This window comes from Schistocerca cancellata, chromosome 7, assembly GCF_023864275.1.
Source record: "Schistocerca cancellata isolate TAMUIC-IGC-003103 chromosome 7, iqSchCanc2.1, whole genome shotgun sequence".
Taxonomy (NCBI): domain Eukaryota; kingdom Metazoa; phylum Arthropoda; class Insecta; order Orthoptera; family Acrididae; genus Schistocerca; species Schistocerca cancellata.
Genome location: NC_064632.1, coordinates 29,843,101 through 29,861,966, shown reverse-complemented (window position 1 = coordinate 29,861,966; position 18,866 = coordinate 29,843,101). Strand labels below are relative to the sequence as shown.

Sequence of the window (18,866 nt, the reverse complement as noted above, 5' to 3'; positions counted from 1 at the left end):
GCCGTGCTCACGTAATAGGCATGTGACTTTGGTGCTGCCTTTTCCCACTCGCGCTAACGGCTTCGCCTCATCGCGCCCCACTCGTCCCAAAACTTCACGTCAGGATGTTACTCAGCCTCATGTGCAGTTCTCAGTCTCTTCCCTCACTGATGGAATGACACACAAGATAATTACCACTGCCAGCCCTTCTATTAGGCACAAGTCAGATGCCTCAACCCCATTAAGTTGCATGTGGCCCGGCAGCAAATTAACGAACTTCTGGAGGCAGGCATTCTACAGCCATCAGACAGCAATTGGTCTTCACCGATTCACCTCTTCGCGAAACACGATGGTTCTTTTCGAATGTGTGGTGATTACAGATGCTTAAATGCTCGTACCATCATGGACAATTATCCAGTGCCAAACATAAACGATTTCACCCATATGTTATTGGGCACCACAATCTTCAGTCTGACTAACTGTAAACGTGCCTATCACCAGATTCCCGTAGCGCTGGAAGACATTCCAGAGACTGCTATCATTACGCCGCTCGGTTTGTTCCAATACAACTTCATGCCATTCAGCTTAAAGAATGTGGCACAAATGTGGCAACGTTTCATTGACTCAATCTTATGACAGTTCGAGTTCTGCTTTGCATACATGGATGACTTCCTCATTTTCAGCAAGTCGACCTTGAACTCCAATGGTGTTGAGGTCAGCAAAGATAAATTCCAACTGCACCAATCTTCTGTGACATTTTTGGGTTACACCATCTCCGCAGATGGAATTCAGCCTCCCAAATCCAACGTGCAGGCTAACACATCATTGCCACCCCTGGCTATGTACAAAGAACTCCGACGTTCCTGGGTACTATAAATTACTACCGCTCACACTGCTGCCGCCGTGCAGGCCCTGCTGACGGACTTGCTGTCCGGCAAACAGGCTTAGGGCCTTAAGCCAGTCCGTTGGGCTGAACCTATGCTAGAGGCCTTCAGGGCTCTAAAGACAATGTTAGCTCACACGGTTGTACTTCCCCACCCCGATCTGCCTGCCAAGTTGTTCCTCACTACGGACGCCAGCGGCATCGCAGTCGGGGCAGTATAACAGCAACGCAAAGGTGACACGGTTCCACCCATTCATTTCTTCTCTAAAATACTGTCTACAGCACAGAAGAAATATTCTGCTTTTGGTAGAGAACTTCTGGCGGTCGATGAAGCCGTCAAACACTTTCGACCTGACATCGAGGGCCATTCTTTCTTCATCCTTACTGACTACAAATCACTGGCGGACGCCTTCTGCAACCCTCCCGAGGACCCACAACCTCGGCGTTTCTGAAACTCGACCTGGTGTCTCAATTTACTATGGACATTCGCTGCATCAGAGGCACGGAAAACATCCCCGCTGATTTCTTTTTACTTCTCAATACTGTCTCACACATCATTGATTTATCCGACCTCGCCACTCTCCAGGCCTCTGACAAGCAATCTCAAGCTCTCCTCACGGATCCTCAGACATCGCTTGTATTTACGAAAGCCAAGTTCCCTGGCGTTTCGGACGAAGTGTGGTGTGACTCTTCTACCAGCACTCTGCAGCCATTGCTGCCTCCCACGTTGCGCTGACAAGCCTTCGACACCTTGAATAACCTCGCCCACCCTAGCGCCCACGCCACCACACACCTCGTCACCGAGCATTTTGTTTGGAAAAATGTTAAGCAGGACTGTCAAACCTGGTCACGCAGCTGCATTTCCTACCAACGCAACAAAATCGGACAACACACCTCTCCCCCCCTTGGCAAGTTTGACAATCCAATCCGCAAGGACGTTTTCGTCATGTACATATCGACCTTATTGGCCCTCTGCCACCATCAGAGGGCCACAGATATATCCTCTCCACAATCGACCGCATGTCTCGTTGGGCGGAAGCTGTTCGTTTGCCCAACATCACAGCAGATACCGTAGCCAAGGGATTCGTCTCATCATGGATCGATAGGTTCGGTTGCCCGTCCACCATCACCACCGACCAGGGTCGACAGTTCGAGTCTGCACTTTTCACGATTCTATGTAACCAGACCTATATCACTGACGTCGGTTTGCAGTAGGGTTTTGGAGCATATACTGTATTCAAACATTACAAATCACCTCGAAGGGAATGATCTATTGTTACGTAATCAGCATGGTTTCAGAAAACATCGTTCTTGTTCAACACAGCTAGCTCTTTATTCGCACGAGGTAATGGCCGCTATCGACAGGGGATCTCAAGTTGATTCCGTATTTCTAGATTTCCGGAAAGCTTTTGACACCGTTCCTCACAAGTGACTTCTAACCAAGCTGCGGGCCTATGGGGTATCGTCTCAGTTGTGCGACTGGATTCGTGATTTCCTGTCAGGAAGGTCGCAGTTCATAGTAATGGACGGCAAATCATCGAGTAAAACTGAAGTGATATCAGGTGTTCCCCAGGGAAGCGTTCTGGGACCTCTGCTGTTCCTGATCTATAAAAATGACCTGGGTGACAATCTGAGCAGCTCTCTTAGGTTGTTCGCAGATGATGCTGTAATTTACCGTCTAGTAAGGTCATCCAAAGACCAGTATCAGTTGCAAAGCGATTTAGAAAAGATTGCTGTATGGTGTGGCAGGTGGCAATTGACGCTAAATAATGAAAAGTGTGAGGTGATCCACATGAGTTACAAAAGAAATCCGTTGGAATTCAATTACTCGATAAATAGTACAATTCTCAAGGCTGTCAATTCAGCTAAGTACCTGGGTGTTAAAATTACGAACAACTTCAGTTGGAAAGACCACATAGATAATATTGTGGGGAAGGCGAGCCAAAGGTTGTGTTTCATTGGCAGGACACTTAGAAGATGCAACAAGTCTACTAAAGAGGCAGCTTACACTACACTCGTTCATCCTCTGTTAGAATATTGCTGCGTGGTGTGGGATCCTTACCAGGTGGGATTGACGGAGGACATCGAAAGGGTGCAAAAAAGGGCAGCTCATTTTGTATTATCACGTAATAGGGGTGGCAGATATGATACACGAGTTGGGATGGAAGTCATTAAAGCAAAGATGTTTTTTGTCGCGGCGAGATCTATTTACGAAATTTCAGTCACCAACTTTCAGAAATCAGAGATCGAACAGAAAGGTTTAGGTGCTCGTTTTTCCCATGCGCTGTTCGGGAGTGGACTGGTAGAGAGATGGTATGATTGTGGTTCGATGAACCCTCTACCAAGCACTTAAATGTGAATTGCAGAGTAATCATGTAGATGTAGATGTAGATTACAACAATTCATACAACAGCCTACCACCCGCAAAGCAATGGTTTAGTGGAATGATGGCACCGCACCCTTAAAACAACACTCAGGTGCCTTGACTGCCTCTGGTCTGAGGCGCTTCCTTGGGTGTTACTTGGTCTCCATTTGATCTTTAAACCTGCCATAAAGGGAACCATCTCTGAATTCGTTTTCAGTGAGAATCCGGTTCTATCTGGGGAACTTATCCTGCCTCGAGCACCCAAAGATTTCCCCACCTCCCCAGACTTTATTAGTAGAATACGCACCCACTTTAGACACGCATGGCTACATCCACCTGTCAGTCATTCCCTACCAGACACTTAGGTGCCAACCGCACTCAACACATGCTCCCACGTTATGCTCAGAGGCGATTCTGTTAGACAAACCCTGCAACCCCCATACCTCGGCCCCTTTAAAGTACTCCAGAGGGGCGAGACCACGTTCAACATTATGGATAAAGATCGTCCACAGACCATTTCGCTACACAGCCTCAAGCCTTCTTTTGTGGACTCTTGATGCCCCTGTGCCATCCCAGTCAGACCATCTGGACGAATTTTCCATTGCCGAGCCTGATAATGAGTTAACTCATCCTATGGTAGGGTCTTCTCCTCCTGATGATTTGTCACTGCAGTTCGCGGGTTTCTCAAGCATGTCGTCATCAACCCCATGTGTAGGTTTTGATGACCTTTCACCTACTGGAGAGACTTGCTCCCCAACTTTCAACTTGCGCTGCAATGTACCACCTTACTGCGTTGACGACGTGTCGGTTGTCCCTTTTGACAACTGTGCGCTCTTGCTCCTTACAGGCACACCAGACTCGACACTCAGTGAGAAACTAGATGTCAAGACAGTGCACATAGCCTGTCTCTCACCCAAGAGTGCGATCCATCAAGAGTTGGTGCGTTCATCTCCTCGGACGGCTCGATCTGCATTAGGGGCAGGCACACTCGCACGCCACACCCCTCACCACACCTCTACTCCTGGCCCAGCCGATGCTTCGTCCGCCTCACTGGCTGTCTGATTACGATGTTCACCTGCAGCCCATCACTGCGCCTTTGCACGCTGCCCTGACTGAGATGGAGCTTCCAGTCCTGCACCTGCTGCCTCACACTACTCACTCCGACGCCTATGCCCACACGACCTCTCCTCAGGCCTCATAGGCCGTACTCTGTACTGCGTAGTGTGATTGGGGGGGGGGGGGGGGGGAGGGGGGGGGGTGTTGTGTGGCGTCGATAGGTCACATCGACCACGTTAAGTGTGATCTTTGAAATCTAACTGCTCTGATGAGCCACCATGTTAATGTTCCAGTCAGACTTTGTACCTTGTACAGTGTACACATGTATCTTTCTTTATGCTGAAATATATGTATGTATAAACATTTACGGGAACAGTTTGTTGCATATACAATTATCCGTATTCCTGTTTCCCATAATCTCATGTGGTCTCTGACCCTGACAGCTTGCCAGGTGAGCTGCAACAGCTAAGAATGATGTACTGATAGAACAGTTATTTTGAAAAACAGGTACGTGAAGCATTCTGGCCAAAGCAAGTTCATTCTAGGGAGGCACTGCGGTGACCTTCTTGCTATATTTTGGCACTATTTGTTCAAGAATTGAAAGGATCTTCAAGTGATATCTCACTGTGCAAGAACTCTCTTTTGAACATCATCGACATACTCACTTTAGCCAACCTGACAAATCACTGATAGCCGCACATTGTCTAAACATAGGGTATCATATTGTTAATGGCAAGACTCAAATTACGTCCTCTGCAACATTGTTGTGGGAATTTCTTGTTTAGGAAGTCATGCATATCTTTACTGAAGACAATTTTGACTAAGCGCTGCACAGAATGCAGTGCTGGCTGCCATTAAATTATAGCAGGAGAAAAAAGGAGCTCCAACTACAGACCCAACAAAGCTTTTGCAGTGGAGAATTTTAATTCAGTTTCTGGAAAACAATTATTGCCCATGGTGCACACATGGAAGGTCTCCATTTGGCAACCAACAGGGGCCTCTATGAGCACTATTTTCATCTGACTGTAAGTGCTTTTCCTGAATGTGTGATTCCTACCCATGGGCCTTATAAATTTGGACACTGTCACACAAATATCACAAGTCCCTTCTTACAGCAATTACTCTCCTAACCATTTGAAGATGTTGAATAGTTACTTGATGAAAAATTGTGGGACTTGCACTGTATTGTACGTTAACAAATACTAGAAGTTAATTTGCAGTTTCAGTTTAAATTAAAATTTTATTTTGTTACACGCCAGATATTTTATGTTACTGTATAAATATAGACCTCCTACAAAGAAAGCAGCTTACAAAATCCTCATTTGACTGATACTTGTGTAGTGCTACAAAGTTTGGTACCCTTACTAATTAAGATCATTATAGGAAACAGAAGAGATCCAAAACAGTGCTGAACATTTTGTCACAGGTTCGGTTAGTAGACATGAAAGCATCAATTAACTTCAATGGCAGACACTATAAAATGGGAGTTGTGCGTCGTGGAGTAGTTTATTATTAAAGGCCCCAGAGTATGTTCATAGAAAAGTCAACTAAAATATTGCTTTGTATTACATTTATCACCCAAAAGGCCCGTAAAGGTCAAACTAGAGAGAGATGACCTCTTATGGAGGCTTACCAACTATCATTCTTCTCATACACCATTTGTGACTGAAACAGAAAAGGGACCAGGTTACAGTGGTATACCAAGTACCCTCTGCCACACACCAGAAAGTGGCTTATAGAGTTCAGATTTAGATTCAGGGATAAGTGTATTGCCTGTGAAAGGCAAGTTCTGGATTTGACTCTTGATGCAGCATACAGCTTTCATGTCAAGAAGTTTCAAAACATTGCAAAGACCATTGCAGAGTGAATTATTCATTCTTCGATTTGCTGGACAATCGGACAAAGATTCACTCACTCACTCACTCACTCACTATCATATTCTGTAACTATCATGATTAAGGAAAATCTTCATATTGTAGGTACCACTGTCTGATATTTGATTTCCAAACTGTGAAACCAAGCTCTGAGTGCAGCACAAAGTATTGGCTTTATATTCATGTCATAATTTGATCTGTAGGCAGCAAAATGGCATTTGCCAAGGATGGTATAATAAGGAACAACGAAATTGGTGAGTGGGAGCTGAATATCAGTTCTCCCATCCCCTCTTTCTCTAACTAAAGTCTGACGTGGTTTACAATTCTAATGTACACTATCATTCCTGTCACTGCTACCGTCAGGGTAGCATCATAAGTAGCATCAGTTTCCAAACAGTGGCTATCACTGACAAGGTCTGTGTGGCAACACTATAAGCTATAGAGCGTGTAACAGTTTATTTTGATTGCCTAAGCTGCTGCAACATTCAGTGGCTGCCGCAATAATGCCCAACTTCGTGCTGTTCTGCATGCTAGTATTCTTATGCATCTGGAAAATGACAAACCAGACTAGAAACAGTTCATTATTAGACCCTGGCATCGTCCTGTTTGTGTGTTGGTATATAAACCAGCTCGTAGTCATCAGTTGTTTGTTGTTGTTCGGTTTGTGGGGCACCCATCTGCACTGTTGTTAGCACCCTTTGTTGTGGTCTTCAGTCCAAAGATCGGTTTGGTGCAGCTCTCCATGCTACTCTATCCTGTGCAAGCTTGTTCACCTCCCAGTACATTCTGCAACCTACATCCTTCTGAATCTGCTTAGTGTATTCATCTTGGTCTCCGTCTACGATTTTTACCCTCCACACAGTTCTCCAATACTAAATTGATGATCCCTTGATGCCTCAGAACATGTCCTACCAACTGATCCCTTCTTCTAGTCAAGTTGTGCCACAAATTTCTGTTCTCCCCAATTCTATTCAATAACTCCTCATTAGTTATGTGATCTACCCATCTAATCTTCAGCATTCTTCTGTAGCACCACATTTCGAAAGCTTCTATTCTCTTCTTGTCCAAACTATTTATTGTCCATGTTTCACTTCCATACATGGCTACACTCCATACAAATACTTTCAGAAACAACTTCCTGACACTTAAATCTCAACTCGATGTTAACAAATTTCTCTTCTTCAGAAGAGTCCCACTTTTTACACAGTCCAGTTTTCACACAATCCAATTTAGCCACTGTCACAAATGATGATGATGATGATGATGATTATGATTATGATTATGATGATGAAATGATGAGGACAACAGAGACACCCAATCCCTGGGCAGAGGAAATCCCCAAACCGGCTGGGAATCAAACCCCCGACCCCATGACCCAGAGGCAGCAATGCTAGCAATTAGAATACGAGCTGCAGTTGCAGTCGTTAGTTGCTCATTTGCTTAAGATGTCTTGTGATGTGTTCATCGTGTCTATTGCTGATGGCCTTCTGTACACAAGACTGTTATCAACACTGAAAGTGATTATAGTATGAATGTTGACTCTTCTAAAATTATTGATACACTTCATGGTCAAATGTGTTCCATGGTGGTTTTACTGATTTTGCAGTTTACAGTTTAGATACATTAAGAATATATCTTTATGTTGACACAGTTTCTGTCAAGTATAGAAACTTTGTACTTGGTCATCTCTGACTTCCATATTGTATAGTTGTTACATCTTATAACAGAGATCACCATGTTCTTCCTAGGATTTTAGATTAATGTGCAGTGAATCAATATATGTATATTAAAGGTCTTTTTATATACAAATATTTTGCAGCCATTGAAACTGGACAAATTTCATTCAGACATCATGGAAATATAACTGAAGGGATGCACACGAGTCCATTAGAGTGTTCTGTGTGGACATACTGTCAGCATTCTCCTTACAGTTCAAAATTCTCAGATCAGAAGCAGATTAGAATGCTGATTAAGTAAGTATGCACTTGCTAAACCAAGTTCATATCATAAAATAAAAATAATGTGTAACTAAACAGGCCAAATGAGGAGATGCTTGAATAAAGAAGCAGCAGCATCATCAGGATCCCTGGCTGTAAGGATTGGTAACATGCTGATCACATGTCCCATGATCATAGATTGTTCCTCGTACTGCCTTGTAGACAGCAGTCAGCTAGTTGGAACATGCCTAAGGCCTAAACCATGAGTGGTGTTTACTTACTTACTTTACTAATAGAATTGTTAAAAACACATATACTTAAAAAAAAAACACTCAGAGATTAAAGTGAAAATGGTCAGGAGCATTGTTAAATAGGACAAAACAAAAGCAGTGTGATGACACTGAGTTTCTAGATAACAGGTGTGGCAGTAATGATGACAGACAGAGATCATTGTTCAATAAAGTCAGTGTTTACTTTCTCACAGTTGCAGCAAACATTACACATACTGACATTCACTCAATAAGACATACTTTACATCACTGAAAGACATTAGTTCAAAAAAACACAGCCTCTAAGAAAATTTAAAAAGTTATCATTTTGCTAGATACTTGTGATATTTCTGGCTATGACATTGTTTTCAGCAGTGAATTAAACTCTTGTTTCTTTTGAGAGGACATCCATAACTAACTGTTATAAACATGTATATTTACACTGCCCTACTGCATATAAAGAGGAACTTATCAGAATATCAGTGTAGAAGAGATTTTCACTCTCATGGAGCCAAAAATAGTAGCCATCTTGACATACCTTACTACAGCTTATCCAAGTCACAGAACAGCTACGAAGTGGTGGGTATGAAGATGTTTAAGAAACTGCCACTAGAATGGGTAGAAGCTCCATTTGATTTATTTAAAGACAAATTATTCAGTTGGTTAGCTGCAAATCCTTGCTACTCACTTCAGGAATTTTATGACTGTAAAATATCATAGTGGTACCAGTTTGGAGAATGGAGCATAATTTCTTTAACTGAGTAATTTATGATGCAATGTTTTCATATTATTTCCTTTTAAATATTGTATTTTATGGAAAACCAATAGTGACATATTGATCGTCGACCACATGCAATTGTTTTGATTTTACAATAAAAATGAGAACACAACCAGGTTTCAGGACAACAGTCCCATCTTCAAGTACATCTGAAAAATTGCAACTATATCTGATGACTATACATATTGTCAAACACTTAGAAAACCAACAGAATTTGCAGTAAAATTCTAAAGAGAATACCACAATATGTACAGAATATCAATACAAGTCAAGTAAAAGAGGGCAATATGGTGAATCTCTGGTACAAAGCATGTAAGCAGAAAATTAATTTCAGGTATTCCAAGGCCACATGGTAAACCTCTTGCAGAACTGGGCAAAGGTCCGTGCATAAGCTTGTAACTAACATGCACCCACATTAGGTGAGGCAACGCACAATGCTGCTTACACATCTATTGACTACCATACCAGCCGCACACCAACGTCAGGGTGCTTACAAGCCATGTACCAGAGAATGACTACATACCCCACTTAGTTGACCATAATGGATTCTCAGCGTGTATTGTGGTATCCTCTAGAATGTTAGTACAAGTTCTAATAGTTTTCTTAGAGTCTGACAATATGTATAGTCGTCAGATTTAGTTGCAGTTTTTCAAATGTACCTGTCATCCCAAAATCTGGTTGTGCTTTCCTTTTATTGTAAAATAGAATTTAAGACTACTGTATGAGGATGTTATTAATCATGAATAATTTAAAATCTGGTGTTAACTTGATAGAATTACCCTTAAGTTATGTTTCTAATCATTTAATGACTTGGGACATGTTTCCTGGCAGACTTATACGTGTTATAGTAGCATCCATCTGCAAGACTGGAGGTATGCAAACCTTCTCCAACTAAACACCCATTCCACTCATTCCGTCTTTTTAAAAGTGGAGAAAGTGATGTTAATTACCTTTCAGGGCTGAAATTGAGAACTGACTGTTAGGTTGAATTTCATACAGGATTATCTACTGACAACATTATACAGGACAATGCAGATGAAGCTGTTGCAGAGATAAACTACGGAAATTGCTCTGTTTTTATATAAAGCTTAGCTGATGACATGGTACACTAATCAAAAGCCCTAACTCATCCATATAGGATAGCCCAAGTGATTACAAAACAAATTAAATTCTTGTTGAGTCTTCAGCCAGGTCAGACTGTCACTGCACACAATATTTCCATGGTCCACCTGGCCATCATCATCAGGTGAGAAAAGCTGTGCCCCTCTCCCGAATAACTTATTCAAACTGTGAATGCCAGAACCTTTATGTACAATGAAAATACGAAGGCGCATGCGCTAAGGTATAATGTGCAAAGCACTTAATCGTTGCTGCTACCCCTAGCGCAAGAAGAGTTGCTGTGCCTCCAGTGGTGGATACTGTCAGAAAATGACATATCATTAAAGCTTATTACTAATAGCTAGTCGATTCAGATGCCATTGTTTCTTCATATCTGATAAAACTGGTTTCCAAGTTTTACTTGGTGGGTGTCCGTTATCATGATTAATGATATCATCTGTTAGTCTGATTTCAACAGACTCTTTTAAAACACAATCCCAGTAACACAAGACATTTGCAATTGTGTCTAATTGTATAGCATCCTATGTCCCTCTGTAAGACAGTGCTCAGACACCACAGGTTTGTCAGGTTGTAATAATCACATATGGTGGTGATGTTCAACGCAATTATTACAACCTGACAAATCTGTGGTGGTTGAGCACTGTCTTACAGAGGTGCATAGGATGCTATACAATGAGATGTAGTTGCAAACATCTCACGTTACTGGGATTGTGTTTTAAAAGAATCTGTCAAAATCAGACTAACAGATAATATCATTAACTGTGATAATGGATGCCCGTTAAGTAAAATTTGGAATCCTATTTTGTCACATATAAGAAACAACAGACACCCACTAAGTAAAACTTGTAATCCTGTTTTATCAGATATGAAGAAACAATGGCATCTGAATTGGCTAGCTATGAGTAATAATTTTTAATGATACATCATTTTCCGACAGTATTCACCCTGGAGGAACAGCAACTCTTCTTGTGCTAGGGAGCAGCAGCAACAATTAAGTGCTTACACATTTCACCTTAGCACATGTGCCTTCATATTTTCACTGTACATACAGATTCTGACATGCACGATTTGAATCAGTTATTGGTGGGAGTTGCCTAGCTTTTGTCACCAGATGATGGTGGCCAGTCGAACCGCAGAAATATTGTGTGGAGATGACAGTTTAACCTGGTTGAAGACCCAACAAGAATTTGATCTGTTAATGCACTGGGAAAATCTGCATAGTCATATGATTACGAAACAGGATGTAAATGGCAACTCTTCCATTTTGGATAAGTATTAACTTTCAATTTTATAGTGACCAGACTCAAACAAGACGAAAATGACTTGAGAACCTGCAGAGACTGGTTGAGGGTGTCAACAGTGGGCAACCAGAGAGTAAACAGGTGGACAACAACAAGAGAAAGACTAACAACTGAGAGACATGGCAGAATAATAAGTCCAATTAAACCAAGATTGTAAACCAAAGATGTAGCAGATCCAGAACCAAACGACGACTTGTATCAATATCAATGAAATAGCACAGTGAAATCATGACTGACTGATCCTTGAGTTGGCATGCTTTTGTACACTATTGTGATCAAACATATCCGGATAGCTGGCTGAAAATGACTTAAAAGTTCGTGGCGCCATCCACCAGTAATGCTGGAATTCAATATGGTGTAGGCCCATCCTTAGCGCCTTGATGACAGCCTCCACTCTCGCAGGCATACATTCAATCAGGTGCTGGAAGGTTTCTTGGGGAATGGCAGCACATTCTTCACAGAGTGCTGCACTGAGGAGAGGTATCAATGTCAATCAGTGAGGCCTGCCACGAAGTTGGCGTTCCAAAACATCCCAAAGGTGTCCTATAGGATTCTGGACAGGACTCTGTGCAGGCCAGTCCATTACAGTGATGCAGGGATGTTTTTGTCATGTAACCACTCCACCACAGGCCTTGCATTATGAGCAGGCACTCGATCATGTTGAAAGATGCAATCTCCATCCCCAAATTGTTCTTCAACAGTGGGAGGCAAGAAGGTGCTTAAAACATCAACGTAGGCCTGTGCTGTGATAGTGTCACACAAAAGAACAAGGGATGCTAGCCCCCTCCATGAAAAACACAACCACACCATAACACCACCGCCCCTGAATTTTACTGTTGGCACTAACATTCTGGCAGATGACTTTCACTGGGTATTTGCCATACCCACACCCTGCCATCGGATCACCACATTGTTTATCATGATTGGTCACTCAACGCAATGTTTTTCCATTCTTCAGTTGTCCAATGTTTATGCTCCTTACAGCAATTGAGGTGTCGTTTGGCATTTACCGACGTGATGTGTGACTTACGAGCAGTAGCTTGACCATGAAATCCAAGTTTTCTCACCTCCTGCCTAACTGTCATAGTACTTACAGTGAATCCTGATGCAGTTTGGAATTCCTGTGTGATGGTCTGTATAGATGTCGGCCTATTACTCATTACGGCCCTCTTCAACTGTCGGCGGTTTCTTTCGGTCAACAGATGAGGTCAGCCTGTACCCTTTTGTGCTGTATGCGTCCCTTCACATTTCCACTTCACTATCATATTGGAAACAGTGGATCTAGGGATGTTTAGGAGTGTAGAAATCTTGCGTACAGATGTGTCACCCAAGTGGCACCCAATCACCTGACCACATTCGATGTTCGTGAGTTCCGCAGAGTGCCACATTCTGCTCTCTCACAGTGTCTAATGACTAATGAGGTTGCTGATATGGAATACCTGGCATAGATGGCAGCACAATGTACCTAATATGAAAAACATATGTTTTTGGGGGTGTCTGGATACTTTTGATCACATAATGAATAAAATGTGCCAACCACAAATAACATTGTCTTGTACTGGTACATTGTTATTTTAAAATTTGAGCCAATACCTACTCCTTCATTAGGGCTTCAGCTAATGCAGTGTCAAGTGTCATTGTCATATGTCCAAGTGAGCAGCAGTCACATAAAATAAACACTGAGATTGGTGAGAAAAAATTTACGGCTCATCCGAGAAAATGACCCAGATTTTGAAGTAGCAACACAATCCCACAATGTCACAGTTGTCTATGAGATAACTAGTAATCGAATAAGTGGTTGGCTGGGATCTGCTGCAGCTGCACTGTTCAACACTCTTGGGTGTGTCATTACTGTGGGGTAACACTTGTGCATGGTAACAGAGTGATATGATGAAAGTTTATTTTATTATTGTTTAATTAAACAGTGCTTTAGCCTGTATAATTGAGTTTATTTTATCGTTGCTTAATTAAACTAAGTTTAACCTGTGATTTTGCTCATATGTGTTAACCTTGGTAACATAAAGACAGCTATTCTTTACCCATGTGCAAAGTACACTGCACACTCGCCCTTGTTATTAGAAATGGTAAATCATTACAGTTTCACATACCTGTATAAAATATTGACTTGGTTTCATAATAAAGTAACAGTTTTTGAAGGGCAAGGTTTTTGCCTTTGAATGTTACCTTTACTTAAATAGCAGCATAAATATTTGTATGTGCTATCCATACATGTATGAGAACTTTTATTGCAAACCTGTTAGAATACAATGACAGTTTGTAAGTTGATAGAATCTAATGTTATTTCCTCCAGGGTTTACAAAATTGTCAGTTTTTAAGCAGAGCATTAGATTGTTAAAATGGCTATAGACCAATTAACGTTACTTGATAGTTGACATCTGTCATGTGCTGCTACAGTGTTGCTTCATCTGCTGCCAGTTACTGCTCACTTACAGGCAACAGACAAATGTAGTGGGTCACTTCACAAATGCTGTTAATGTGTAACATGGATCATTATTGGAAGTGGATGCCATGAGGTATAACGGAAAAGGAGAATGTCATGTCAACAGCTGATTTTTAGTGACCTATAACTGAATTGCGGCAGACGATGGATTTTGTGGCCCTGAATTTATACTAATTTCCTGAGCTAACCATAACATTATGATGTGCAATGTATCCAAGAAAACAGCGTTAATCAGTCTGCAACAGAACTAAAATCATGATAGCTTTGTTCATGGCGTTTAAGGCTAACCTCTAAAAGCAACCTCAAGACAGAAAAATTTCGTAATATGTTCCTTTGCATAGCCATCTTCTACAGCAAAGTTTCAGCTTTAGCGGTAAAAGCAATTTGTAATCTCTCACTGTCATTGGTTGCCTGAAACTATCGTATACACCGGCTACACGGGGTGATGCATTACCAGCTGATGAGCAGTGCTGGTTGGCACTTGGTGCACATTATAGATGGCACAAGCAGTTTACAAATGAAAAAAGAATGATACAAATAAAAATAAGAGAAAATAAAAATGCCAATGTGATGATGCAAATGACATGGTAAATTGCTGGAAATAAGAAAGAAATTGCATTTGCAATTGAATAAAAATGATAGTCTTTTGATTAGACTTAGAAAAATTTCACAGCATTTGATGAGATTGAACGTTATACCTTTTACACATCAGGTTGATGGTATAACCTCTACGCTATGCTATTAGACTGCAACAGCTGTTGCATTTATGATTCTGGTGTCCCAGTTGCAATGATTAATTGACAACCTTCAAGAATTTGGCTTCACACAATATTTTGTGAAGCTTATCTAATGTAAGCCAATCTCTGTGATTATAATAACTGTATAAATGAAGTTGACATCAAGAAAGAAATCTGGGCAAGGAAGTGGACATAACTAATTGTTGTGGCAGTTTGGTAGTGGCAAACAGTTCAGGCATGATGTTGAGAGCTCTGATTGGAGGAAACCAGCTACAACACATGAGGTGTCAACCATCAAGTAATTTTAATCTGACTATAGTTCATAGTTTCTCATGAATCCCTTGCACTATTGCCACAAGTCAAATATCATGTGAATGTTCAAGAAAGGTCAGTACTGTATTGAGTGCTTCGGTGTATCTGGCAATCTTGAGCCTATTCGAATGCAAATATTGTTTTCTAAGTCCTAATTGTTCAAAATAAATTTGTATGGAACCTAAATAGCCAAAGCTTAATTTGCAAATCGTATGGCAACCTCTGTATTAATCTATTAAACAATGTAAAAACGCTGATATCAGCAGCACTAGTTTAATCTGCGAGTATAAGACAACCCCGTATTTTTCTAATGACGAATTTGGGAAAAACCTTGTTATATAATCAGGTATATATGGTATTTCAGCATTTTATTCTTTACCTCACACAGGATTTCATGATGGGTTTCAGTCATTGCACCAGCTAATGGTCCGCCCCGATAGTTGAGTGGTCAGCGTGACGGATTGCCGTCCTACAGGCCTGGGTTCGATTCTCGGCTGGGTTGGGGATTTTCTCTGCTCAGGGACTGGGTGTTGTGCTGTCTTCATCATCATTTCATACCCATCTGGCGCGCAGGTCATCCAATGTGGTGTCGACTATAATAAGACCTGCACAAAGGCAGCCGGACCTGCCCCGCAAGGGGCCTACCGGCCAGTGAAGCCAAACGCTCATTTCCATTTACCAGCTAATGAAATTTTCTTTTCTTTGAGCTTCTAAGCAAGTTTAAGACACGTGAAGAAGTTGTCAGTCATGTTTCTTTCTTGGTTTAGAAATGGCCACATGGGATGCAGAATGATGAACTCTTCTAGTGGCTGCTCCTCCCAATGTGTGTTGTCTTTGTTGCTATATGAACAGCAATCCATAATTTGAGACTAAATTTCTAGAGTTCATTGTGAATGAATTGAGGGAACTTGCACCTCATTTTGCATGGTAATAGCAGCTAGTCTATGATTATATTTTCTCCAGGACAGTAAGAATGAATACTACTTTCCATAAACTTTCCCCATATTTCAGATAGAAGTGTGAATTTGTTGAATGGCAGGTATTTTGTGCAGGTAGATTTTTCATAAAAATGGAAAAATCTGAGAAGCCCCTGAAATTTGTCCCTTGGCATAACATCCTTGATGAAAGTAGGGCCCAAAGTATGTGACCAAATATCAGTCACTAACATACTTTTTGTAGAAATGACAAGAAGCATATAGGACAGCTAGCAATTTTTCCAGATCCTCAAGTGATAGGCTCCCCTCATTGTTTTTTAGTTCTTTTGTACATTCATCCTATCTGATAAGTGGGTTGTAGTTAGGATGCATGGGCCTAGGCAGAGGGTGTATACAGGCAACACTCAATATCCTGTTGCAGAGCATGCTGTACAACATGACAGTCATGATTTTGGTGCCTGTTTCACCACATGTGCCATTGAGTTCTTCCCCCAGACACCAGTTTCTCAAACATCCAGGTGGGAACTAGCACTACAACATGTGCTTGGTTCTCACCACCCACCTGGCCGTAATTTATGTTAATTCCTTCCGTCTCAGCATTTATTCACAGTAACTACTTCTTTCTTCACTCCATTTCAGTTTTCTGCATCTTTCATTTTCTGACTTGTCTATTTTTCACCGCCCCCCCCCCCCCTCCCATCCCTGTTACATACAATACACTTTGCTTTTTACTCTTATTAACTTGAACACGATTTCTAGTAGTAATCTCTCTTGCATATTACCCTGTCTTACGCCTTTAAGTTCTCAGATTTTCAAATATTGTCCGGTGCAGTCCCCAACAATCGGTCTTTCCTTCTACATCCACATACATACTCCTCAATCCACTATACAGTGCGTGGCGGAGGGTACCTCGTACCACAACTAGCATCTTCTCTCCCTGTTCCACTCCCAAACAGAACGAGGGAAAAATGACTGCCTATATGCCTCTGTACAAGCTCTTTCCTCTAGAGACTCCCACCCGAGTTCCTGAAGCATTTCTGTAACCCTCCCATGATGATCAAACCTACCAATAACAAATCTAGCAGCCCGTCTCTGAATTGCTTCTATGTCCTCCCTCAATCCGACCTGATAGGGATCCCAAACATTCGAGCAGTAATCAAGAATAGGTCGTATTAGTGTTTTATAAGCGGTCTCCTTTACAGATGAATCACATCTTCCCAAAATTATACCAATGAACCAAAGACGAATATCCGCCTTCCCCACGACTGCCATTACATGCTTGTCCCACTTCATATCGCTCTGCAATGTTACACCCAAATATTTAATCGACGTGACTGTGTCAAGCGCAACACTACTAATGGAGTATTCAGACATTACAGGATTCTTTTACCTATTCATCTGCATTAATTTACATTTATCTATATTTAGAGTTAGCTGCCATTCTTTACACCAATCACAAATCCTGTCCTTGTATCCTCCTACAGTCACTCAACGACACCTTCCCGTACACCACAGCATCATCAGCAAACTGCCACACATTGCTATCCACCCTATCCAAAAGATCATTTATGTAGATAGAAAAGAACAGCAGACCTACCACACTTCCCTGGAGCACTCCAGATGATACCCTCACCTCCGATGAACACTCAGCATCGAGGACAACATACTGGGTTCTATTACTTCCAGTCTGGCAAGTCTCTCATGACCCGGAGTTCTGAGTGACTTTTCTAAACTGTATCCCTTTCCATAAACCTCTCCAGTCATTTTCCTTCACCCCTCTTCCTTTCCCTTCAACTCTTCTGCCAGAAGAAGGAGCCACTGGCTCCAAAAGCTTGTGATAGTGAAATCCTTTTGTGTTTGTGTTCCCCTGCTGCTGGTTAGTGAGTAGATTTTTTTATCTGTCCATTTACATTGCACTGTAAACTGTGGGAGACTGGAATTTGCACATGACAAATAACAACAATGAGCAACAACTCTGCATAATTGCTGATTCTTGCCACTTCATTGCTGGATTATTTACATATGTTCAGAAGAGAAATTACAGTGGTTTTAAATTGACCCCTTCCACTGTTCTAGATATATGAGATGAAATGTCTAAGGTAATATACATATTTTGTACATCTTAAAACATCATCACAAAGAGAAGAAAAAATTAAGAAAAGTCATAAAAAATTTGCAAATGACTTTGCAGAAAAAAATAAGACAAGGGTCATTTTGTCCCCTGCCACCAATCTCTTGTTAAAGTAACTTGATTTTGATCATTATACTGCTATCCCCCAAAAACTGCATTCAATACTTGGGTTGGTCATGCATGTAAAGTTTTCTTTCTGTTTCTCCTCATTTTAATTTTAGTCTCCCTCACATCACCTGTTGATTGTCACTCACCAAAATAAACTCTGTTAATAAGCTTAGAGAGGAGTAAGATTTACAAATAACTTTTCACTTATCTTCTTTTCTCATAGCTGGCTCCCATTCTTCATGTCTAGGGGTTGATTCTTGAGGCTGAAATTTTTGACTTGATAGATTTTCATGGTTCCAATTGGCTTACTAACTGCTGAAGAATTACCTGTTTTTATCTTGATTTTTATTTTTTCACACTTTTCTATCTGACACTGTCTCTACAATTTCCACTTCATTATCAAAAATTACATTGTTATTGCCAAACATAAAAACACGTCCATTCACATCTGAGGAATGCTCACTACAACTAATTCATTCTGCAGTACTAACAATATTCCAAAGATTTTACAAATTTGTTGACAGCTGACTTTCTATTAAATTCTGCTGTTATTTTATAAATGAATCCAGAAATAAATTTAATAATTAGCATCAGATTGTGTAATTAATAAACAGGAACTTT

General features: G+C 41.2%; 1 protein-coding gene across 1 annotated transcript in view; it reads left to right on the top strand.

Moving 5' to 3' along the window:
* Positions 1-18,866, top strand: part of LOC126092417 (uncharacterized) — a 240,529-nt gene that overhangs the window by 199,390 nt on the left and 22,273 nt on the right. The window contains exon 8 of the mRNA XM_049908004.1: positions 7,977-8,130. Coding sequence (XP_049763961.1) covers positions 7,977-8,130 — 154 coding nt within the window. The remainder of the gene's footprint in view (positions 1-7,976; positions 8,131-18,866) is intronic.